The 24,815-nt window shown below is 35.6% G+C and overlaps 3 protein-coding genes across 9 annotated transcripts; 1 reads left to right on the forward strand and 2 right to left on the reverse strand.

Annotated features, from left to right (window-relative positions):
• The first annotated feature begins 1,441 nt into the window (after positions 1-1,441).
• LOC110805860 (potassium channel AKT1) lies at positions 1,442-10,537 on the forward strand. 2 transcript variants are annotated; one of them, XM_022011483.2, is made up of 12 exons: positions 1,442-1,760; positions 6,243-6,608; positions 6,695-6,752; positions 6,844-7,161; positions 7,363-7,608; positions 7,869-7,967; positions 8,117-8,149; positions 8,234-8,419; positions 8,545-8,739; positions 8,859-8,934; positions 9,077-9,646; positions 9,720-10,537. In XM_022011483.2, the coding sequence occupies exons 1-12, from the start codon at positions 1,576-1,578 to the stop codon at positions 9,968-9,970; spliced, it is 2,583 nt and encodes an 860-aa protein (XP_021867175.2). In that variant the 5' UTR covers positions 1,442-1,575; the 3' UTR covers positions 9,971-10,537. The 2 variants fall into 2 exon arrangements, with proteins under 2 accessions (XP_021867175.2, XP_021867176.2); XM_022011484.2 differs by lacking the exon at positions 1,442-1,760 and adding an exon at positions 4,315-4,858.
• LOC110805861 (probable boron transporter 7) lies at positions 10,358-15,443 on the reverse strand. Its single transcript, XM_022011485.2, has 15 exons — positions 15,049-15,443; positions 14,458-14,580; positions 14,183-14,265; positions 13,911-14,103; positions 13,676-13,814; positions 13,426-13,591; positions 12,833-12,999; positions 12,520-12,693; positions 12,342-12,437; positions 12,122-12,238; positions 11,675-11,985; positions 11,284-11,581; positions 11,140-11,199; positions 10,868-11,005; positions 10,358-10,773 (listed from the first exon to the last, which is right to left on the reverse strand). The coding sequence occupies exons 2-15, from the start codon at positions 14,553-14,555 to the stop codon at positions 10,768-10,770; spliced, it is 2,046 nt and encodes a 681-aa protein (XP_021867177.2). The 5' UTR covers positions 14,556-14,580; positions 15,049-15,443; the 3' UTR covers positions 10,358-10,767.
• Positions 15,444-15,581: 138 nt separating this feature from the next.
• On the reverse strand, positions 15,582-23,793 carry LOC110805858 (probable 1-deoxy-D-xylulose-5-phosphate synthase, chloroplastic). Of its 6 annotated transcripts, XR_008926247.1 has the most exons (11): positions 23,263-23,785; positions 21,482-21,601; positions 21,209-21,373; positions 20,936-21,086; positions 20,569-20,837; positions 20,133-20,412; positions 18,961-19,253; positions 17,064-17,339; positions 16,653-16,937; positions 16,293-16,456; positions 15,872-16,007 (listed from the first exon to the last, which is right to left on the reverse strand). XR_008926247.1 is itself a non-coding variant. In XM_022011478.2 (10 exons), the coding sequence occupies exons 1-10, from the start codon at positions 23,422-23,424 to the stop codon at positions 16,451-16,453; spliced, it is 2,007 nt and encodes a 668-aa protein (XP_021867170.1). In that variant the 5' UTR covers positions 23,425-23,793; the 3' UTR covers positions 15,582-16,450. The 6 variants fall into 6 exon arrangements, 5 of the variants coding, with proteins under 5 accessions (XP_021867170.1, XP_021867168.1, XP_021867171.1 ...); XM_022011478.2 differs by having other exon boundaries at positions 15,582-16,456; positions 23,263-23,793; XM_022011476.2 differs by lacking the exon at positions 16,293-16,456 and having other exon boundaries at positions 15,582-16,007; positions 23,263-23,784.
• Between the last annotated feature and the right edge of the window lie 1,022 nt (positions 23,794-24,815).

Here is a 24,815-nt window from a genome sequence, read left to right on the forward strand (position 1 = left end):
TGAAGAAAATCTTAAAACAAAACCCCTTGATCTTGCTCTAATTAATTTATTCTGACATCAATGAAAGAAATATGATGTTATGAACGTAAATAATATTAATAAAAAATGTAAATAACATTAGAGAGAGTCATGCGGTATTTTTGTTTCTTTTAAAAAAATTAGGATTTTTTAGGATAAATCAATTGAAAAAAGAAAAGAAAAATACAGAAATCAAAGCTTGACCACATAGAAACCAAAACATTTTGTTTTAAAATATATATTACCCCGTAGTTTAGATAATGGAAATTAAATCACGTAACTTTGCAAGGTTATAATGGAGTATTTGTCATTTAAAATATCGAATGTAGACATGTAGTTATACACTATTTTGTTACTTAATTATTAATTGGCTCCATGGGTTTATGCGTAGTATATCCTTGCAAAGTATAACCGTTTAGCCTCCGTATATATATATTTTTTTTACTTCGTATTATTTTTTACTAGTTTTAACCCCGTGCGATGCACAAATTTGTATTTAGTACTCCCTCCGTATTTATTTAAGAGATACACTTGCCTTTTTCGGCCGTATTTATTTAAGAGATACACTTGCCATTTTTAGTAACTTATCAACCCCACCATCTAATTAAATAATATATCTACAATCCAACCCCACCCCCAACTCCCTAAAATGACATGGTCACCACTCACCACTTGTTTTTCTTATTAAAATATCTAATCAACCCACTTGTTTTATTACTTTATTTCATTCAATTCTTTTTCTTAATACCCGTGCCCGGCCAAGTGTATCTTTTAAATAAATACGGAGGGAGTATTTTGTATCATTATATATGTTAAACATTTATAGCAAAGTCCATTCAGTTAAACTATTTAAGTATTTTTGGCGAAACCATTAGATTTTTTTACGTGACGCTCTAATATTGGATTATTGTTTGATTTTGGATAAAATTTTATTTTAGATGTATTTATGATTTTGGATTGAATTTCATTTTAGATTTTTTTTAATTATTAGAATATTTGATTTTGGATGGAGTTGTGTATATTTTTAATTAATTAATTAAAATACCTTCGTGGCACTTGACTTTTTTAATTCAAAAACAAATTAGATTCTCATTTTCATTGGCCGAAACCAATATATTTGCTACGTGACGCTCTAATAATTCAACAAATATGTGTCCTATATTATATTGGAGTGTTTTTTATTTTAGGGGATTCTAATTGGCTGTTACTTTCACGTTAACGGACACTATTCACTTGACTTAGCAAGGCTAACACCTAGCTGTCATGGAAGATTGGAAGTCAACTTAAACTTCAATCATTTTCAATTTCTTAATTCAAAAAATCCATTTTTTTTTGTAATTAAAGATTAATTAAACTAATACTTATCTAGGAAATGTAATAAAATTGAAAAAATTAGTTATATAATACAGAAAATCCACCATAAAAATGCAGCATCTGAAAAGAGAAAGATGTTGGCCTTCGAAACAGCAGAAAAAAGAAATGAAAAACAGAAGATGGTTTTTTAAGAAATAAATAATTTTTTTAAAAAAAAAGAAGGGGGTTTGTGAATTGTGAAAAATGAACAGTTTTTTTAAGAGTTCAGTATGTGCTGATAAACTGAACGATGTCGATCATCAGACTTCAATAGATGGGACAAGCCATTACAGCCTTTCCAATGGCATTCTTCCTTCTCTTGGTGCTCGTAGCAATCGCGGCAACATCCTCAAACGCTTCATTGTTGCCCCATTCGATCCCCGTTATAGGTAAATTTACTAGTTTCCTTTTTTATTTGATTTTTTCCACCCATCTTTTCTTTGCACTATTTTGTTAGTGCATGCCATGAAAATTTAAGTAATGGTTGAGCTTATCAACTATTGCCTGACCCTTGATCGATTTTACTCGTTTTCGGGCATTACTTTCAGGCTTTCAGCAACAACATCTGGATATTATTTTACGATTATAAGGCGTACTTACACAAAATATAACACATTTGGTGTCATATAAGTTAAAGCAATAGAACTAATTAGTTAAGCACTGTAACTAATTAGTTAAGCAATTAAAGTGGTCTTTTCGGTAAGGCGTTCGATAATATTTTGACCTTTAGAAAGGATTTTCTTGGACCAAATTAGTTTTTTCGGGATTGGGCATAACTCTTTGGACTTTAATGGGCATTCAAGCAACGCATGATCCGGTATCACCTATACTCCAATGGTTGTCCATTTCGCTATATACGGAGTATTTGGATACTCACCCAAATTTATTGAAGTATTTCTTCGAATTGCCTAGTTGACTTTAATATCCCCATCAAAAAGGAATTTAATATCATTCGCAATGACTTAGGATGTGTTCTATTCACCTTGAAAAAACAGTTTCAGTTTGGATACATTCAAACAAATTGCTATAAGTACCAATCAGGTTCTATAAGTTTACTTTCCCAAGTTACCGATCAGTTTTAATAAGTTGTAATCAGTTCTTATTAGGCCAATCATGTTTAATCATTTCCAATACGTACTTACTCTTAATCATCAAAACGAAATGCCTTATGGTTCTGTTATCTAATAATTTGTCGTTTCAAAAAAATTGCGATACTTTGATTAGCACGTTTGACTAGGCACAATTTTGACCGTAAATACTTCTAATTATACTTCTTTTTTAAAATTTTGAAATTAATATTATGAAAATATGCAATGAAATCAATCCACCTACATTTATTAGTAACATTCACTTTTAGTGTATTAGTAAAAACATATGGTCAAAGATTTAAAGTTAGTACATGAATAGTGACAAAACTAAATGTGTTTTAATTTTTTTGAAACGAAAAAAGTAGTTTAAGATTAGTTCTTAAGCTATTAGACAAAGAAGTTGGTATTGTTTGCTTATTTTTCTTATTTGGCTCTTCCGAGCATCCAACTCCACCTTCAAACACATAAATTGGAGTCATATAATTTTTCCCCCTTTATTAATTAGATTCGGGTCACTTAGAAGGATCTATAATTCATATGTCACATTTATTTTATTTAGGTTCGGGTCACTCCTTGTGATAGAATAAAACTCCGTATGTCACATTTATTATAGTTAAGATATTTGGTAGCCTTCACCATCGACATTGCCATCAATATAAGGATTTTCCACTTGAACACATACCCTTACTAGTTACTAGATTGGTTTTGCTAGTAGTAGAAAGGAAGCAACGCTACCATTTAATGTTAGGAGGATATCTCCCCAAAAGGATAGACTATATTAATGGCAAGTTCATCACAAATCCCAATATTTGGGATCTAGCTCAAGCCAAAGGGGGATCTTTAATATATGCAGTATGTTGATTTAGATTTTTCTTAGAAAAAGTATCAATGGCTGGTCATGAATTATCACGTTATCCACACCCGAAATCAATTAAGATGCGTAATTATCTTTACTCTAATTTCTTTTGCTAATAGTGTAGAAAGTTTAAAACTTAAGCATATTTATAGTGGCGATATCTTTTCAACTTTTAGTATAGAGTACTCCGTAGATGGTAAAGGTGACAAATAACCTTATGTATCAATTCTACAACTTCATATTACTTTCCCAACTTCTTTTCACTTTATCAGTTTATTTCAACAACTTATTATGAGTGTACGTTCTTAATAGAATCAAAACCAGCCAAAAAAATATAGAATATATTAAATTTATACCATAACATCTTATGTAGGTAAGCGACACAATTAAGACCGTAATCGACGTAATTAGTGTTTAATTGACATGATTAATTCCCTCAAAAATAGAGTTAAAAGTTTAAAACTCCAGGGGTAGTATTAATTTTTTCCATCTCTTTAATTAGATTGACAGGGATAAAATAACTTCATACGAAGTAGTCCAATTCCACATATTTTAGCTATTTTTCACAACTCCTCTCCACTTATTGGTTAATATCAAGAACCTATTATTTATCCTTAGTATAGTCTAAACCAAATACTATCCTCTAACCTTTATTTATTTATTTTTTTACGTTTGATATTACATGTGATTTAACGACTATGAATTGAGATTCCGTCTTTTTTTATTTAAACAAATGCAAATTACGTTTATTTATAATATTTTCACTTTTATCCAAAATCTGACATTGAAAAAGTGTGAGAGATTAAATGAACTAATGCATTTAATTGATTAAATAATCATTTCACAATTTTTGACGGAATATTTTTTATAATATAAAAAGTAATGTTCCAAACGTAAAAATTTAAAATGAGATACCCAAAATAGAATATGCAAAAAATAAAATGGGGGCGATGAGAGTAGAAATAAATTAAAATCTTGATTAATAAATTCAAACGATAACACCTTATATAAATTAAGCGATGTGAATAAAACCTTAATAGCGTGCTTAGTGGAAAGAACATGGAAGTAGAACGATCCAATAATTTCGTGATTCCACATAATTTCAATTTAGATAGCCGGCCGGCCATTAGACCAGTAGTCAACGAAAATATTGATACCCCCAAAATTCTATTTTAATTACAAAAGGTACCCTTTAATCTTTCCATTAAAAGTATAAAACAAAAAAATTATTCTGTCACTCCCTTTTAGTACTATAATTACAAAACCGACGATGCCGGTGAAATGAAGGCAGTGTCGAAAAACAGAGGAATAGTGGCAAGAAAAACAGAGGAGAGAGAAAAGTGACCAAAATTTGAAAGATGAACAGCTTCACTTGGTTTAAGAATCCAATTTGTGGAAGAAGAATTAAAGAATTTGAAGTTGAAATTGAAGGGTCAAGTCATTATAGTCTCTCTAACGGAGTTCTTCCTTCTCTTGGAGCTCGAAGTAATCGTGGTGTTCTTCTTCATCGTTCCACTGTTTCGCCTTTTAATCCCCGTTATAGGTTAATTTTTTTATCAACTTCTTTATACTACACAATACGATTTGTTGTATGATTTGTTCATCTGGGGTTTCAATTTCTTGATGCAATTGCCTTTTTCTTTTTTGGTTTCACTTTAGTTTTTTGGTGGGATATTTGGAGAGTGGAGAAGGGTTGTATAGCTTGAATTGCATGCAAAAATGTTAGAATTGATCTGTGTTTTTAGTTTAATTTTACTACTACATTTTTTTTATAGATAATTTTATTACTACATTATTTAGGTTGTTTATTTATTTATTTTTTATTGATTTCCCGGTAATTAGGTTTAGGAATGCATGACTTAATCACACGTCGAGTTGGTGTAATTAATTTTGTAGGTCGTTAAGGACTGGGTATATAATTTTCCTTTGATTTATTGTTCAATGGAGGTCAAAGCTAGGAATGATGCCTTGAATTTGGAGTGATTATGATAGTTTATCCAGCTAGCTAATGTAGTGAGCTTTGAGTTTGTAGTCTAGGGTGACAAATCCGTTTCAGTTACAGGTCCAAAACAGAAAATTATTTTGACTAAACAAGTACTCCAATAACATCAATTTCTGTCAAAAATAAAAATAAAAAATAACATCAATTTATCTCCTAGAAGCAAGCACACTGAATTTGGATGGAGTGATCATGATAAAAGCACACTAAATTTGGATGTACAGGGAAAAGGGGTCGATCAGATTGGGTTCCTTTGAGTCAGTTTACTGTAGGTGATTAGGTCATAGAGTTCATGTGATAGAATTACTATGCAGATTCTGGGTTTGTTCGAATTCTCATTGACTCGTATTTGGATCTATTGTCAATTAGTTTATCAAGATTATTCAATGAATTTTGCCATGAAGTTCAGCTTTGGGTAAATTCAAGTATGGTTCAGTTTTGGGTCTGAGTAATTAGGATTTGGTAAGTTTGGGAAAGTCTACTACATACCACAGTCACATAAGGTTGATTTCAATACTTGTTTTATAATTCAATGTGTCAATCCAACACTTGAGCTGCTTGAGGTTGATTTGGTTTAAGCAGGTTTGAAACTTATGTTTAATTAACCGGTCTAGTCAAGTTGATCAGACGACTAGTTCAACTCGGCTTGTTGCGATCTTCAGTATATGTTCAGTATTGGAGTAGTTAACTTACAGTTTTTTTTAAAAAAAAATTATGTTACACTTTTTGCATTTTTATATGCACTTGAATTGATTGATTTGCATCTGGAAGTCTAGAATTTCTTTTTCTACCTCTTTCACAAGGCGAGAAACAAATAAAGATTTGTTCCAGTTACAATGCATTCTTTAAAGCTTCTTTGATTTTGCTAAACTGCATATAGTCTTCCTTATATATGTATCCTGAATTCCTGAAAATAATTTTTGTGCAGAATATGGGAGATGTTTTTAGTACTTTTGGTGTTCTATACATCATGGGTGTCTCCATTCGAATTTGGATTCCTTGATAAACCAATCAAAACCCTAGCTATACTTGATAATATCGTCAATGGATTTTTTGCTATTGATATCATTTTGACCTTTTTCGTCGCATATCTTGATCCACAAACTTATCTCCTGGTTGATGAACGAAAGTTGATTGCTTGGAGATACATAAGAACTTGGTTTATATTCGATTTCGTATCAACAGTCCCTACTGAAGTTGTTGACAAAATCATCCCTGGCAGTATCCGTGCCTACGGGTTCTTCAATATGTTACGTCTTTGGCGTCTACGTAGAGTCAGTAAGATGTTCTCCAGGTAAATTATGGGCATTGTAACTTGGAGTATGGAAACTATATTACCGCACTTCTATTCACACTTATGTTAACCGGATTCACTTACAGATTGGAGAAGGATCGAAATATCAACTACTTTTGGATTCGATGCACTAAATTAGTTTGTGTAAGTATAATTTAGAAGTAAAAACTGCTTTGATGAAAGTGGATTCCATTTTTATCCCGCCTAATATTTCATAAAACTTGCTCAATTGCAGGTGACTCTTTTTTCGGTTCACTGTGCTGCCTGCTTTTACTTTTTCCTGGCAGCCCATTATCCTGACCCGAAAAAGACTTGGATCGCTCTATCATTTCATAACTTTAAGACTGAGAATCTGTGGTTACTTTATGTGACTTCAATTTATTGGTCGATAACCACACTCACAACAGTGGGTTATGGTGATTTGCACCCTGTTAATATAAGGGAGATGGTCTTCGACATCTTCTTTATGCTCTTCAATCTTGGACTGACTGCATATTTGATAGGAAATATGACAAACTTGGTGGTTCATGGGACTAGCCGAACTCGAAACTTTGTAAGTGCGCACTTGTTTTCTCAGTGCTCTTTTAGTCTTGCTTGCTTTCTGGTTTTGTGTCTTTCGAGATTGCTCTTCAAAAATTTAACTGAAGCAATCAGTAATCAAATCATAACCTGGAATGATACGTTCAGATATTACTTTTACTGCTACTGAAACTGCTCTGCTAACTTGTCGTATGTATTGCTTGAGGGGTCATAGAGGGACAAAATACAAGCTGCTTCAAATTTTTCTCAAAGGAATAGGCTTCCTGTTCGCCTCCAAGATCAAATGATATCTCACTTGTGCCTGAAATACAGAGCTGATTCAGAAGGGTTGCAACAGCAAGAGGTTCTCGAATCTCTTCCTAAGGCGATTAAATCAAGTGTTTCACATTATCTCTTCTATTCTCTGCTTGATAAGGTGTATTTATTTCGCGGAGTATCAAATGACCTGCTTTTTCAGCTGGTATGTTGTTTCTGCTTCCTCAAAATCCCTTTTTGTTGCTTGGCTGTTTTCACTATTCATATAGTATTGTGGGAAGAATTTTGTTTATCCTTTATACTAGAGAGGTCCTTATCTGACATCAGTTTAAACAATAAACATCATAATGTTTTTGAGGCTATAATTTAGCGTGAATATATAATTGTTATTTTCAGATACTTGCTTATTAGTAATGTTCATTCTCGCCTCTTTTTAATGTATATTGTCTTTCCCATCTAATTAAGGTTTCGGAGATGAAAGCTGAATACTTCCCTCCTAAAGAAGATGTGATTTTACAAAATGAAGCCCCAACGGATCTCTATGTGCTAGTCCACGGCACAATGGTAAGAATGAACTCTCTCAACTAGGTTCTCTGGCTAAGTGTCTTATGACCTGACATTTACATGGGTTCAATTAACTTACTACGTAGTATATTTCTTTATATATGACGAACATTAGAATTTCTGACATTTGATTGACGCATTTCTTGTAGGAATTCATTATGCAGAAACTTGGAGTTGAACAGGCAAGAATTTGAATTTTGTTTTACATAACGCTGGCAGAAAGTGCATAATGCCCACAGTTTATAATTGTAGGGTTTAATTGACAGGTTGTTAAGGAGGTTAAAGCTGGAGATGTGTGTGGGGAGATAGGTGTTCTTTGTTATAGACCACAACTGTTTACTGTTCGCACCAAGAGATTGTGTCAGCTGCTGCGTCTGAATCGTACTGCCCTTCTGAATCTTGTCCAGGCAAATGTTGGAGATGGAGCTATTATCATGAATAACCTCCTCGAGGTTTGTGTAACTAAGTTGTTTATCTATTTAGATTAGGGTGCACATTGCATAATAATCCCACAGTTAAATTGTAGTAAAACATTTAGTTAACATCAATTTTGTGTTATGGGTAATTATTGGTACAGCATCTAAAAGAGCAGGAGGATCCAATAATGCAAGAGGTCCTCAGAGATGTTGAGAAAATGCTTGCTCAAGGTCAAATGGATTTGCCTCTTAGTTTATGTTTTGCAGCCGCAAGAGATGACGAACCATTATTGCAGCACTTGCTAAAACGAGGCTGTCATCCGGATGAGAGAGACATGAATGGCCGCACTGCCCTGGTATGTACTATGTAGTGCCCTTTGTTCATAGTATATTTTAACCAAAACCTCCTTCTCCTTTACGAGAGAGAGGCTTTTCTGTTTCGCTCACCCTCTTTTTCTGGAAATCAATGCACCAGCACATTGCAGCTGCCAATGGAAACGAAAGTATTGCTACTATCCTTTTTGCATATGGTGCAGAAACAAATATCAAAGGTATATTTGAAACAACTCTTACCAATCTTGTATTCATGCATGTTTTGTGTCCTTTAGTTATAAATTATTCTTTTTAGCTTGATGATTGTAATTATATTTCCCCACATGAAGAAGATTTACAAGTTATTTCTTCTTGATACAGATTCGGACGGGAATATTCCGTTTTGGGATGCAATATCAGGGAAGCATGAGTCTATGATCAAGCTACTCAAAGACCGTGGTGGCAATCTAGCTTTAGGTGACGTGTATAGATATGCTTGTCATGCGCTAGAGCAGGATGATCTACAGCTGCTAAAGGATATTGCCCGGTATGGTGGAGATCTAACATTAGCTGGAAATGATGGATGTACACCACTTCATGCTGCAGTTACTAATGGAGATATTAGAGCTGTAAAGTTCCTTTTGGATCTAGGGGCAGAGATTGACAAGGCCGACGAGGATGGGTGGACACCCAGAAGTTTGGCAGATTTTCAAGGGAAAGAAGATATAAAGGAATTATTTGATTTTAAGAAAAAGGCTGGCCTCGATTCAGCTGCTAAATTTCCCAACAAGGGAACTGGTCCTTCTGGTAGGATCATCAAGTATCCAAGTACCGGTACAATAAATGTTCCTCCTGGTGCAGTTCAGATGACTCAGGTTGACAAGAACCCTAGGCGTCAGGTTGACACTTTTCAAAACTCACTCTTTGGCTTCGTCTCAGCTGCCACTAGAGGTGAGCATTAACATCCCTATTCATCCTTAGTTGTCTATTTTGATTGCTAATCACAAACTTAATATATTTGCAGGTGAATCTGCTGATATCAGTGGTTTCTCTAATATATTGGGAAACCAAACATCTAGAGTAATTCTTAGATGCCCAGAAAAGAGCGGGACTACAAAGCTTGTTATGTTACCTAAGACCCTGCAAGAACTGCTTGAAATTGGAAGTAAAAAATTTGGATGTCATTGTACAAAAGTAGTTACTGCAGATGGTGCTGAAATTGATGAGATTGATCTTATTAGAGACGGTGATCAACTCTCACTCCTTTGCGCGTAGAGACAATTAAATGTCCTCCTTAGTCGGTAAGCTTTATCTTGCCTAGAAACCAGAATCATCACATAATCCGTAATTCTGGAATATAATTGACACATTGAAGATTCTACTGGCAAAGCCATTAGAAATGAAAAGGTGCTTAATATGTTAACTCTGTTTTAGGAAAGGAACAGACAAAATGTTGTGATAAAGTTAGTATCACTGGTCATGAATGACCATGGATGCCTTGGTGGTTCTGGTCCACCATATATTCATTCATGTTCTTTTACATATACACACTTGTGTTCTTTAATCTTTTGGTGTATAGTGAGCATCATACACATGTATCCATACTCTATAATCCAGGTTTAGATAGAATTTTACGACATTGATGACATCATAATTTTTTGTATTTTCATTCTTGTTATTCTCCGGAAGGGTATTTACATAAGTCTATCATCTTTGGAAGGGTATTTACATTAATCCTCCAAAGACTTCAATTCTTGTATAATGTATAGTGTGATAGTTCTGGAAATGTAAAATACAAGTTCAAATATCAACAGTATTTCACTTGTTTGTTTGTGGTCTCCATTTATTTGTTATGGTTCTATTTTGATTCCACTTGTGACGAGCCTGAAAATGTTCTGGTAAATACTAACAGGAAGTAACCATTGTAAACAAATTTATAGTTTTCTGTGTATAAGCTAAGCTCTGTCCATAACGTAGTAAAAGAAAATCATCAAAATGTTGGGGGTGTAGCACCTGCCTGTCACTTACGTTACCAGCAAAAATTCTTGGCATCCTCAAGTTTCATCTTCTGGTCATACCTGGAATTCAACAATACAACAATTACCTTTTCCGAACATCTTAACCATTGTTATGATGTTATCTAGTACGGAGTAAAACATAAAAAGAGTTTACCTGAAATCTATGAGAACTCATACTTCTATGCTTTAGCTCGCCTCTTCGAGTTGTCATGGCATCAAATATTTCCCCGTCATACAGTGTTCTGTCACCATCATCGCTTATATCAATTGGTTCTGGTTCTGGTTCTGGTTCCTGTTTTACAGTCATGCAACATATCAACATTAATAAAATCTACAATCACACTAGGAAACGTCATGTATCCTGTTTTACTGCTTAAACAAATGTGACTTGAGATCACTAAAGAAAGCAGGAGCATAGCAACAAACCCTTTCTGGTATGTTGGTCATTGGAGAGAGAACCATTTCTTGATATTCAGCTAAACAATCCTGGCAAATATGGGATGGGAAATCATGAGCAAGTAAGATAGAAAAGACTGACACTGTAAGACAACATAAGATGCAATAGTTTACATTTATGGATATGGATCGTTTATCTCCTGAGTTGATGGACATCCGAGGTGCACCAATGACTTCTTCGTACTCAGCAGCATCCAGTTCATGAAGATACTCAGATGGAAACACCTTGGGAAGCAAGTATTCTCTGATAGGTATTAGGAAGATGAATGGCAATGGAAACAGAATCCCTACTATTGGTATCCATGTTACTCCAAAGCAAAATAGGAAGTACACTAATTGGAGTCCTGTAAATGTCATGATATACTTGAATGGCACTGACTCCACAAATGAAGCATGGTTTCCTTCAAACACTCTGCCAAACATCATTTCCAGAATTAACCACAAACTCTTTTTTAAGTTTATCTACTCTTATATGCTCTTAAAAGACTAAGCTAGGATGACTTACTTGTACCTACGACTTGGGGTGACAAGTAGCAATGGCAACCTTTCCCAGAACTGATTTCCAGGAAGGCTATCTAGAGACATGAATGCAAAGTATCCCCATAGAACTGATGTAGGTATCTTTTTTATTATGGGAATTGCCCCAACCGCAAACCCAACAAGTAGGGACTGAAACAGGTTGCTCCATCTCTGTTCACAAACCCTGATGGGTAAGTGAGCATCAATGTGTTTAGCTGGATCTATTTTCTTCACATACCCATTCTGACTCATCACAGCCTCTTTTAATCCTACTAGTTCTCTCGATATAGCTGCTTCCTGCAAGAAAACCACACACAGGAAAACCCATCATGCCTGTCTTTTTAGTTTTTTCTATTGAGACATTACTCCTCACATCTACAAGAATATCACTTTATAATTAAACAAGCTCAGCTCATACACGAGAACAACCTACATTAGGGGCAGGTTCTGTCTCCAAAAAGGCATCTTTCAGTTTCTGATACAGTTCCATGTTGCTAGTATCCTGTTGTATGCATTCTTTAGCTTTGGCTATCATCTTCTTCCGGATCAACTGTACTTGTTCCATAAATCGAATGTGTAAGAACTAAATGAAAATCACATTGGAAGTAGGTTTTTTTCCCGCCTTTCTTACCCCTATGAAGACGCTCACTAACCTGCCTCCTTAGAACAGCAAGGCTCTTAGTGTGCATAGGAGCTTGCGGTAAGACTCCATTACACGGAGGGAGTCCTAGCAAACCACAGATCAAAGTCTGGAAAAGGAAAAGAAAAAAGTAAGAGATATTATTCAGCCTAGACTTATTCATAAGCAGTGAGCATTAGAAACAAGTTTACCGTAAATCCAAGTAAGAAAAGATCGTAGTGGAAAGCAGAAGGTTTCTTAAGGTTGAACTCCTGCTGCTGAGCCATCTGAGATGCGACACTGTGATCAAAGAAATAAAGTCCTGCAATCATCACTGCAGGTATAGAAGCTGCAAGGATGTATAAAATGGGAACCTTTGACATATCCTGCATTCCAATATTATATCTTGTTAGCTATTTTCAGATGTAAACACAATCAAATCTGGAGCATTTATTAATTATCAACAAAACGTTTACTACTCAAGTAAAATTCTCTAACTCTCTTAAAGCTAATAAGTATACTGACCCTGGATACTGTCCAATGGGATTGTGAGGTAGAGTCCCAAGGGGATGGAATATCAAGCCGCCTTGGAATATCGGAAGATAGTCTGCTAGGGACAGCATATGACAATGCTGTCCAAACCACGATCATCAAGGGAACCCCATAATCTGCTATAAAGCTCCGAAACCATCCTGACAAAAACCACCAGCTGTTACTTCAAGATTGCCAAATACAGAAATCAACCTAAAACCACCCCTTACTTTATCAGTTCTGGCATAAGTTACATTTCACTGCTCAAATTTCATTCCCCCCCAATGATCTACAATAGTTTAAACTTCTAACTCTTTTACTGGGAACAATGAAGAAACTGTAGCCGTACACCTAGCCCTCATTCCAATTACTAGGTACGTGTGTGCCTATATTCATGGGGTCTTCTGCAGAGTTTTTATACAGAAAATTTTGATCAGTTGTGTAGATTGATAGCCAGGATGGACACGTGTTGATTGTAAGAAACTTTGGAAAAATCAGGGTAGGTTTTGTACAAACTGAGGTGGCTTTGGACAAACCTCTGTTTCTGAAAAAAACTAGAGAAAACTACAGAAGATAAATCAAAATACCAGTGCCAAATATCCATGATCTTGCTTTTACGCTTCTTAAAGAAGTAAAGAGTACCCCAAAGGAAAAGAGAAGAGCAAGCAAGCCATTCATATAAATCATCTGGAAATCATCCGCATGTTCTTTATGTTCTCTCCCACGTGGAGCATGAAATTCATCAATCAAACCCTGCCATTGCCACAAAAACATGCCAAGAAATCAAATTAATTCTCTTATGTGTAAATATTCCTCTTGTTGACGCCCATGGCATACCTTAATAGCCTGCTGCATAAAAAGAACAGAAATCAACATGCCAAAGAGCTCCCCGGCTAGCCTTGTGAATCTACTAATAAGATTGCAAGCATTGAATATTGCAAGAAGGAACAGGAAAAGCGCTGTCCAAAGGCATACCCTAAAAAGAAGAGAACAAATATATTATCAAAACATTTGTCAAGAATGATATATACTAGAGCTTAAGCATTTGAAATGTCAGAAGTTCCAAGCTAACCATGCTGCCCAGGCTAAGAAAAGCTCCTTCCCTACTTTGTCATATTTTTTGGATATGCTGTACAAGTAAGTGTACATGATTATCGTGGGTTCCGCCACACCTAAAATCAGTAGCGGCTGCCCTCCAAATATAGAGTGGATGATGCCACAAATAGCCGTGGAAACAAGTGTCTCAACTGTGCTTAAACTTCCATCTAACAGCAAATGGAAATTATCAATTAAGAAAACCGAAAGCAAAAACTCAAAAGTTGTATACAAAAGTTATGGAAATACCTGTATCCCTACTTAATTGCGCTCCAAATGCAATTACAGGAAGAGCAGAAGCAAAAAATATACAAGTTGTTGGAGCCAATATCCTGCATTTGTTGAGCACATCTGTAAAGCTAAAGCCTCTCTTCGAGAGAAAGGGGTGAGGATCATTTCCAGTTACAAGAATGAGATAGAAGATCATTTTTCTATTTTTGGAAAAAAAAAGATTGCATTCCAGTAACTGGAGAGGATCCTGTTCCCATATAAGGAGTACTTGATAAAAGAGTCCGAAAGTTTACTTGACACTGGTTTCTCCAAGCCAATCATGTCTGTAGAAAGGTAATCTTCCTTTAAAATCTCTGGCAACCCCTTCAAAAGGGGCGGTTGGTTTTCCCATTACTGATTCATAAAGGATACCCAAACTACAAACGACCATATATCAGGGAATCCGAGCATTGTATGAGTAGTTTGCTTTAATGTAACTATGCAAGAGGTTATAATGAACAAGATCTAAATACTCGTGGAGAAGAACAAACATCATACGTGCACAAGAACGCCGCTTATTTATCAAATTGTTCTAGTCCCATAGAAGGAGATTTCAATTGATTCATGAAAATAAATCAACAGGGCATTCTTTGCGACTCTGAAATCCCCCTACTCGAGACCGGTTTTGAAATCATTACTATCTGTGGTAATTCTAGAAAATGAATCTAAATTTAAGCAAGAATACAATGTAATCACATGCATTACTTTTTATGCAAATCCAACAACATAAATGAGGCAATACAATACCATGCAATCCCATATCTACAGCCCACAAACAAATATACAAATCTGCATTTTTAATACAATTAAAATGTTAATAAACGTTAAAATGATGAGAAACTTACAATAACTTTTAATTTTCAGGTAAGAGAATCCTCCAGATTTTCCAAGAAACCAATCAAAATGCACCCAGAAATTTTCTGGGTTAGTTTGATCACCTTGTCTATTCCATTGTCACAATTCTGCACAGAATTTCTGCAAATGGGAGAGCTTGTGGGCTTCTGACACGTGGAATGTTGCTGCCAATCAGAGATCTTTGTCCTTCTTTTATGGTGGTTGAATTGAATATTTCAACAATTCATCATCCTAGCTCTAATTACTTTCATTTTCTATATTGGACCCTTCTTTTTTAAATGCATGCTTTAAGCATTGTGTTGGATCTTAACATTAAAAAGACAAAAAAATTATGTTATTTTTACAATGTTTTTCTAACGAGTGCAATGTAAAATTGTACGAAGTACCAAGTAAATCTGATAATGTTAAACGAGATAATGTAAGGACCGTCTATGTGCATGGTAATTCTCATGAGAAACTCAAAGAATTATAATACCATTCAAAATGCAACTATTAAAACATTGTAAAGGAAATAAAAATGATGTATAGAGAAAAATAGTAGGCTCATATAACAGAGACGACCGTTTTACAAGAGTGATGATATACATCTAGCAAAGCAACTCCATAGCAGACCAAGAGCCTTTGGCATGTTGATCCTTTTTCAGGTAGTCAGGAACTTAGCTCAGTACAAACAAAATCTGAGAACAAATATTACAAAATACATGATCGTGATTCAATGGCTCAAAATGATCGATATAACTCTTTCTGTGTTGTTTGTATCGTCCAGAAGGTGAACTTGTTGAGAACCAAAAAGCAGTATCTAGCACATCAAAAGGAGGGCTTCACGGGTTCGACCAAGTAAAGATAATACAGTAGCAGCAATATGATGACCAGTCAGTCCTGCACGAGTAAGCTGTTCGTTTGGGGATGCATGTTCTATGTAGGTGTCCGGTAATACAATTGGTCTCCACTGGAAGAAGAAGAGGAAGAGGAAGAGGAAGAGGGTCACAAAGATCATCAAAATAAGGACACTGTTTAACATTTGAACTTGGATATGCATGCCATTTGCACAACAGATGTAGAGATGAGAAAGAACAACAACATTCCTTCGGTATTCATATCATGCCATTTTCTTTTTTCCAGATCAGTTCTTCTCATGATAATAGCACGGCACACAGTCCTAGTGGAGCAGAGAGAAGAAGGAAATAAAACCTAGCTTGCTAATCCCACGGCTCAAACTTGCAATCTTACTTACTTATTATGGTTAATAGCTTAACCCATTGGGTGCAGACAAACAGGTGTAGTAGGTTATGGAACTTGATGTCATCAAAAGCTTGGAAATAGCTAAAGCTAAATGCAGAGATGGTCTTTCACTTTCTTCAGCGAGGAAAATCAGTGTGTATAGTCAAACACCTAGCTCTGTCAGAAAGAGTGCCACAGGCATAGGTTATGTCCCAACTAGTTCCTCAAATATCTAATATTTAAGATACATCAAGGCCGAAAGGGATAAAAGATTAATATCAACCAAGAAGACATTATTAAACAAATATAGAAATCAAATGTTAACGTGTGTGGTGGGGGGGCGGGATAACAGCAAAGCATCTTAAAGAATTACCTTAACTCTTCCATCAAGCTTCCCATCAAGTGCGATGAATTGGGCAACATGGGACCCAAATCCTCCAACAGATCCTTCCTCCACAGTTATCAGAAAGGCATGATTTTCACAAAGATCTCTCACTAGCTTAATGTCAAGGGGCTTGCAGAACCTTGCATCAGCAACGGTAACTTCTACTCCAAGTTTTGAAAGGAGGGACTGAGCCATGAGGCAGTTCTGAACCATGGCTCCATATCCTAATAAAGCAACATCTTTACCTTCGATGAGGACTTTACCCTTGCCAATCTGTTCAACAAAAACCATTTTACAACTAAGGCAAAGGTGCACCAAACTTTCAACAATTTATCACATTATATACAAATACAACATTTGTTAAGGCACCAAGGCAAACAGCTAATGAAATTTGTTTACCTCAATTGGCGTTCTACACATGGGGATATCTATGCCAACTATGGAGCCTCTAGGATATCGGAAGCACACTGGTTGATCATCAATCTGTGCTGCAGTGACTACCATACGAGCAAGTTCAAATTCATCAGAGGGTGCCATAACAATCATGTTGGGCAAGCATGACATGAAAGTTACATCAAACGAGCCAGAGCACACTGGTCCATCAGACCCTACCATTCCTGCATTTGTGATAGCAAAACGCACTGGAACTTTCTGTCTATCAACATCATGAACAATCTGCAACCAGAAAAATCCAATGTGCATATATTATCAGTTCCTCTTGTACTTGTATTATATCTGAAGTCAAACTAGCATGAAATCCATGCATTAGACAACAACAGAAACTATTCAAGTGCCAACATATAAAAACATCATGAGGTATCTGTCAGAGGGACAATAAGATCTTCCAACCAAATATCATACGGAAAGAGCATGCATTCAAGAAATAGATGAAGAACGGTGGACAGAGTCAGAAATTCAGAATCACATAGATACATGTATAAATACTTTTAAGTCTGAAAAGGAGGACAGCATACAGGACTTAGTCCTTGGAGAAAATCATAAACATATACGACATACCCTGTATGAATGAAATCTAGATTTACAACATACGGCTTTAAAATCTGAAGAAAGTTTCTTCTGAACCAGAACTATACTTTTCTGAAATAGTTCTGGATGTGAGAGCAAGCATCAAAAAGCCATGTGAATAATTGAAAAAATTAGTAAATTTTTTCAACTACTGCCTTTATGCTTAAAGAAAGATTTTGCAAGCAACTACCTTTTAAGACATTATCACATGGTTGTCTAAACCACTGAAATAAGCACCCTAAAAATAAGTTTCTACTTTCTAGCATTAGCATCCTATCCAGGTTTTTTCTCCGTACTTTTTACCTTATTTTCTTGTGGCAGTGGCGGCACCAGTAAGGGTTCAGTGGGTTCAACTGAACCCTTACTGGACCGGACAAATCATATTAAATCAAACAAACGCATCAATGTAACATAAATAATCTCAGTGCCTCAGTGGTTGTGATTCAACCCGCTGGTTCGGCTAAACCAGCGGTCCTAGGTTCGACTCCCATCTACTGCTCATTTATTATTTTTTCCTTTCCTCCCTCTTTTAAACGGTTTCTTTCATTTTTTCTTTTCCATTTCCTCCTCTTTTAAACCGTTTCTTTTCCTTTTCCTCCCTCTTTTATAGATCATTCAATTAATATTAAAAAAAACTACAAAATGCGGCAGTCCATCAGGCGCCAATTTTTGTACTTCTCTCAAAGACATATTTTTCTAGTCGAGAATGATGCACGTAATAGTAATACAACATTTTCAAAACATGAAAATTGTCAATTGTATTTTTATAGTTGTTATTATAATAGAAACTGTGTATTGCGTACCACCGAATTATTAGTTGTAACTAGTATTTGGCCTCAGATGATACCCCAGATTATAATGTGAATAACAATTAATTATATTTCTTATTGAAATTATGTTGGATATTTTTACAAAATAATTTTTTTGTAATATATTAACATTAATTTTACAAAAAAAAACATGTAAAAGGTCATAGTTTAATTGGATAATAGTCTAGTGTTGATTGTTGAAATACGAGGTCACACGTTTAAATCTTATGCAAACCACATCTCATAGATTGAGGGATAGAAAGCGCCACGTGGCATGTAAACGTTTGTAACAAAAAAAATTACGATGTTTGATTTTATTATGTGTCTAAGAATTTCGAACCCTTAAGCAAAGAATAGTGCATGGTATCACATATCACAATCAAAGAAGTAGGTATAGGAGGCTGGAAATGTGGCCTAGACGGAGAGTGGAAGAAAGATGAGGGGCAGGGAAGGGGGGAAACCTGGTCATAAGCTCGCTGCAGGTAGGCAGAAGGAATGATACAAAATGGTTTGAGTCCTCCACAGGCTAGACCAGCAGAAAATGTAACTGCATGTTGCTCAGCCATTCCAACATCAAAAAACCTATCTGGAAAATTCTCTTGGAACAACTCAATAGATGGCTCCATTCTCATTGCTGCGTGAACTGCAACTATATCCTTGTCCTTCTCTGCCTCCATTGATAAAGCCTCTATAAAGTAATGGTCGTATGTTTGAGGGCCAAGTCTAGCTATCAATGAATCAATATTACTTGAGCCTAGAATAGACAGAACAGGACAAGCATTGACAGAAAGTCAGTTATTATGACAATTCAAACAACATATGATGTAAATAACATGTATTTGATATCTAATAAAACAATATGCTTGTTTTTCTCTATGCATCATTACATTGTTGACTTCCACGAAGGACATTAAGAAATTTCTTGCACCTAATCCATACAGATAAAACATATCGGTTGGAACTTGAGTGGAAATGGGTATGAAGACTTCAATTAGTATGTCATTTTGAAACTGCAACCAAAATTCACATCTTCCTCAAACTTCAACATAGACTGATTCTCTTGATTGTAACAGTAAGTTGAAACTAAAGTAGACATTGAGAAGGTAGCAGCACAAATCACCAAAACATGAAAAGTATCAACTATTGTTTACTGAAAATTAAGTCCTTAGCAACAGTGATAAGATGACAAGTAGAAAAGGTTTAAATTTTCTCATTAATCGGCACTTTACTGAGTAAAAAGAAAGATATCCTCATCTAAGAAAGACCTTTCAAGTATTGTTTAATTCAGAAACCTGGCACCGTAACAAATCAATGACAAAGTGGAAATCATGCACATGATATATCCTTTCAAATGATAAGCTGTTATCAGTTCCAACAGTCTAACACGTCAAAGAAAGTATACATCTCAGCTAGTGAGGCAAACAGATCACAAGCTTAAAAAACAGTATTGAAAGGTATCACAGCCTAAACAAAGCTGACTCACCACAGAAACTGATTAGGATATAACATATAAGTGACAGAACTGCATCAGATATCATTACTATTATCCTATAGACATGCATTCTCTGAAATTCAACCATAATATTCAAAATTGATGCTGGAGAACAATAAAGGTAGTAACTGAATTAAATACCTCCATCAAGATTTTTCCCTGTTTCACTCATTTTCTTAGGTTCTCCAATGTTTTCATTTGTCATGACATGAATCAATACAGGGCCCATAGAATCTAACGAAGCTACTTCCTGTAGCACACAGATAAGATCTTCAACGTTATTTCCATCAACTGGACCAATGTAGTACAGTCCTAACTCTTCGAAGAGAGTTGATCCGGTAGGACCTAGCATACCACGGGCATACTCATCCACTTTGGCAGCCCATTCATATAAACCTTTTCCGACTCTCTTAGTAAGACCCTGAAGAAAAGGAAAAAAAAAAAGGCCCACGGGTATTCACCAACACAACCATGGAACAAAAATGAACTTGATTTTCGTCCAAACAGGGGATGCTAACTTACGTTTATCAAATATAGGTCAGTCCAGTTTCAGAAAGGAACACCACAGTATGCGTACCTTAGCAACTTCTCTGAATTTTCGGAAAGTTTTGCTCGATTGCACCTTGCTCCAAGAACTAGAAATTGCAGTAATAGGTGTCCTAGAATCCACATTACTCTTATGATGTAAAGAGTGACGACTATCATTTAAGATCACCACCAAGTTTGAATCTAAGTAACCAGCATTGCTCATTGCTTCGTAGACCTGACCAGTACTAGTTGTTTCATTGCTGATAATAGTAACTATACGCTCCCGTTTCCCCTTAATATCTCTTGCAACTGCCAAACCTAAAATCAAGACAGAATCATATGGACTTCATAATACGTAAAGCTTCACTTCACCAATGAAAAAACATATTTAATAGGAACAAAATGTAAAAATCTACCAAGCCCAGCAGAGATACTGTTGCATCCATGAGCTGCACCAAAGGGATCAAATTCACTCTCAGAACGGCATGTATAACCAGAAAGTCCGCTCTTTTGTCCAAGAGTACTCATTAGGGATCTCCTTCCAGTGAGTAACTTATGCGCATATGTCTGTTCAGGCACAGAAAACATAAGTTTAAGTGAAGAATGTTGAACCCAAATATGTCAAAATGGAAAAAACCAAAACCGAACCAAGAAATTTTTGTGATGATAATAAGTGTTTGATAACTCACTTGATCTCCTATATCCCACAAAATCTTGTCTACTGGCGCATGAAAAACATAATGAACTGCAACAGTCAATTCCACCACTGACAGACTAGCTTTTAAATTTTTCTGTCCTTTCGACACCATGAGAGAGAGCTCTCCACGAATTTCGTCAGATAATTGTTTTAGCTCCTGTTGCACCAGAAATCCAGTTGTTTTTTTAATGATACTGAATATTCAAAATTTTATTTAAAAAGGTTCAGAAGGTTAGTAAAGAAAAAGGTACCATGATTTCTCAACCTTAGGTGACAAATTTTTCATGTTAATGGGGTTCTCAACCATATCAAGTATAGGTGTAGGCATTTCTTCCCAGAAAAAGTCACTGTTATTGGCTAGAGCTTGAGTTCTTCCCACATGTCCCTGCATTCAAGAAAGCAAGAAAGATGAAGTAGCAGTCCTTAATATATGAGAGTGTTGTTTAACTTCAGCAAAAAGAACCAATGCATCATATTGATCCACAAGTTTCCTAAAAACAGTACTAAGAAAAAGCCAGAGTGTTTATCCTGAGATATAACGCTAAGTTTTTAACACAATGAACACTAGCATATTCATCCACTCTTGCTCTTCCATGTCAACTAATGTCTGATCATACCAGAAGCTTTTTCATTTTGGGGAATTGCTCAATTGGCTCATGTAAACCCTCCTAAGAATTGTTTATTGACATGCTCTTGGGACAGTTGTGGATGTATTTCAAGTTTGAACTAGATGTTACAAACTCTTCAAGAATAAAGGGATACAAAGTTCATTGATGCTAAAGGAGCAAAAGACCCTTCATCCTGCGATTCCTACCTCATGTCCAACATATGCAATGTCAAAAGTCCACTTGCAACATTATACACTTGGAGTCTATGTTACTCTTTTTTTTTTACGCATAGCACACCCGGTTCACCGGAGCTTAGCTTCGACTACATCCGGATCCGACCCGGGTCGCACACCTTGCTTGTGGTGGGTGAGTCTCCCAACAAGAGTTTCTGCATACGGCGAGGCTCGAACCCGAGACCTCCCTTAAGCGGCATCAAGCTGCTTACCACTTGAGCCAACTCTATGTTGGTGGAGTCTATGTTACTCGACATGTTAGATTTACATCAAGTATTTGTGCCATATCCTAAATACCCTGACAAATGCATGGACACTTCAGCACTTCATTTTGGACCAAAAATTAGATAGTCGAGTTTGACCCTTGAACATGTACCCTTCCCTAATAAGCCTAATACTATGTATGAGTTCCCGAGTCCAAGTAACATAGCTAGTAGCTAGCGATGCCAAAAACAACCACTTCTTATAGTTATATGACTATCTACACTTCATTCTAGTGCCCTTGACAAGCACTCCAGGGCCCGCCAACACTCGTGAAAACCCGGGTCTCAGTCCGTATATGCTTAAATGACAATCTACGCTTTGAACTAACCTATTTAGGGCGTGTTCGGCGGTAGCGTTTGAGGTAGCGGGTAGCGTTTTGACCTAGTCAAGACGCTACTTGTAAAATTTGTAAGTGTTTGGTAAAGTAGCGATTTAGGTAGCGGTTAGCGGTTGAGGTAGCAGTTGGGTAACTTTTGTCAAACGTTAAAATTAGTAGCGTTTAAGGTAGCGGGTAGCGTTTGACAAATTTATAATAAAGTTTTAAATAATATTTTTGCTTTTATTTTTATTTTTATAATATCAACCGCTACTTTTACCGAACACTCATATTAGTTACCGCTACTTTGACAGCTAACTGCTACCCGTTACCGCTAATTTTGCCGAACAGGGCCTTAGCATTCATCAAACGGAAAATTTTGGACGAGTTTTACCCTACAGAACAACAATAAAAGTTACAAAGAACACCAGATACTAACAATTCTAAAGAAAGCATAACTCTGATTACTATGCAACAACATTAATGAGTTTCTTCTGATGAAGGTTAGAAAAAATGCCACATTCATGAAAATTTAGAAGCTTTCATATATTTTCTGCAACTCCATAAACACATAAACATAATTACACAAAATTATACATAGAACTGGATACGCAAATGGTGATACCTTGTATGTAAGGCTGGAATTTACAGATGAACATCGAGTCATTCTATACACCTCGACATTGGATTGATTACTGAAGCTTCTGGGTTCTAGTTTATAGGAAAAATCTCTACAATTTCCATGAAATTGAACAGAAATTCCAAATGGGTGTTCAAGATAAGCCATACCCGTCTTCAAAATCAAACACCCAATTCCCACAATTAGTACAAAAATCACGCAGTTTCCATATTCCACCAAATTATGAACCAGCAAAATACCAAATTATCATGACAAATTGACCAGTACCCTTATTCCCTTGTAAAAAAAAGGTTGAACACGTTTAACGCGAGTGATGAATGAATGAAACCCAGAAATTGAAATTGAAGTTTAAGTGTCGCAAAATGTGACAAAGAAAGAGTTGCAGAAAATGTAGGGGCCAAATTGAGTGGAGACAAGCACTATCACTTGGGGAGTTGGGGGAGTGTAGATAGCAATAGCACTTGGCTCTGTGTATTGCTTGGAGCTGGATGGATAGAAACTGGACACGCTATCAAGAAACTGTTTGTTTTTGGGGTCTCGGACTAGGATTAATGGATTATGGTCGTGTTTGGCTAGCTGTTGTTACTTTCCGTCAGACGTTTGTATTAGCTGATTGAATTAGTTATTTGTGAAGTATTTGATGTTTTTGGGGTTTCGGACTAGGATTAATGGATTATGGTCTTGTTTGGCTAGCTGTTGTTACTTTCCGTCAGACGTTTGTATTAGCTGATTGAATTAGTTATTTGTCTAAAAGTATTTGATGTTTTTGGGGTCTCGGACTAGGATTAATGGATTATGGTCTTGTTTGGCTAGCTGTTGTTACTTTCCGTTAGACGTTTGTATTAGCTGATTGAATTAGTTATTTGTCTAAAAGTATTTGATAGAGTATCGGTTGAATGTTAGCGGTTTAATATATAAAATGATTATTTGTTATGAATATTGTGTAGACGTTCATTATACCCCTAGTATATTTCCGGAATATTCTAATCATAGGCTTTATTGTTCTCTCAGCAAATCTTATCTATTGTATGTATATACAACTCATTGTTCAAGGAATAAAACACACAGTTGTTCTCTCTCAATTTCCCTTTTCTTCCTCTTTATTTCACAATACGTTATCAACACCAAATCCTAGCCAGCTGAACAGACAAAATAAAGATTAAAAACCACAAACAAAGTCACAAATCGTTATTTGTTCGTCTTGAGAAGAGATGACGGATGTGAACATCAATTCTGATAAGACGAACGATACTATCATGCATATCAACAAGATCTTTAAAGATGGTATTGGAATTTGTGGTACTCCATCTGTTCCTAAATAAGTGTCACATTTCCATTTTTGGCGTTCTCTTATAAGTGTCACATTTCTATTTTTGAATATGTACTTTTCCCATTTTTTCATACACTTTTCACACTTTTTTATAAATCATAATTACTTTTACTTACACATTCTACACTTTTCCACTTTTCAATCCTCGCATACACTTTTATTTGTACTTTATTCAATTAAACAATTTTCTACTTTATCCTTTTCCCAA

Source organism: Spinacia oleracea, chromosome 1, assembly GCF_020520425.1.
Source record: "Spinacia oleracea cultivar Varoflay chromosome 1, BTI_SOV_V1, whole genome shotgun sequence".
Lineage (NCBI taxonomy): Eukaryota > Viridiplantae > Streptophyta > Magnoliopsida > Caryophyllales > Amaranthaceae > Spinacia > Spinacia oleracea.

Coding starts and splice junctions, on each gene's coding strand:
- LOC110805860 (XM_022011483.2), top strand. CDS start 1,576: ATGAACAGTTTTTTTAAGAGTTCAGTATGTGCTGATAAACTGAACGAT. Junction 8,740..8,858: donor TGAATGGCCGCACTGCCCTG/GTATGTACTATG, acceptor TCAATGCACCAG/CACATTGCAGCTGCCAATGG. Junction 8,935..9,076: donor TGCAGAAACAAATATCAAAG/GTATATTTGAAA, acceptor TTCTTGATACAG/ATTCGGACGGGAATATTCCG.
- LOC110805861 (XM_022011485.2), bottom strand. CDS start 14,555: ATGGGAAAACCAACCGCCCCTTTTGAAGGGGTTGCCAGAGATTTTAAA. Junction 13,592..13,675: donor TTATGCAGCAGGCTATTAAG/GTATGCCATGGG, acceptor TGGCAATGGCAG/GGTTTGATTGATGAATTTCA. Junction 12,694..12,832: donor CCCATTGGACAGTATCCAGG/GTCAGTATACTT, acceptor ATTGGAATGCAG/GATATGTCAAAGGTTCCCAT.
- LOC110805858 (XM_022011476.2), bottom strand. CDS start 23,424: ATGGCTTATCTTGAACACCCATTTGGAATTTCTGTTCAATTTCATGGA. Junction 19,254..20,132: donor AGGGAAAAATCTTGATGGAG/GTATTTAATTCA, acceptor TGTCTATTCTAG/GCTCAAGTAATATTGATTCA. Junction 17,340..18,960: donor TGCAGCGAGCTTATGACCAG/GTTTCCCCCCTT, acceptor TTCTGGTTGCAG/ATTGTTCATGATGTTGATAG.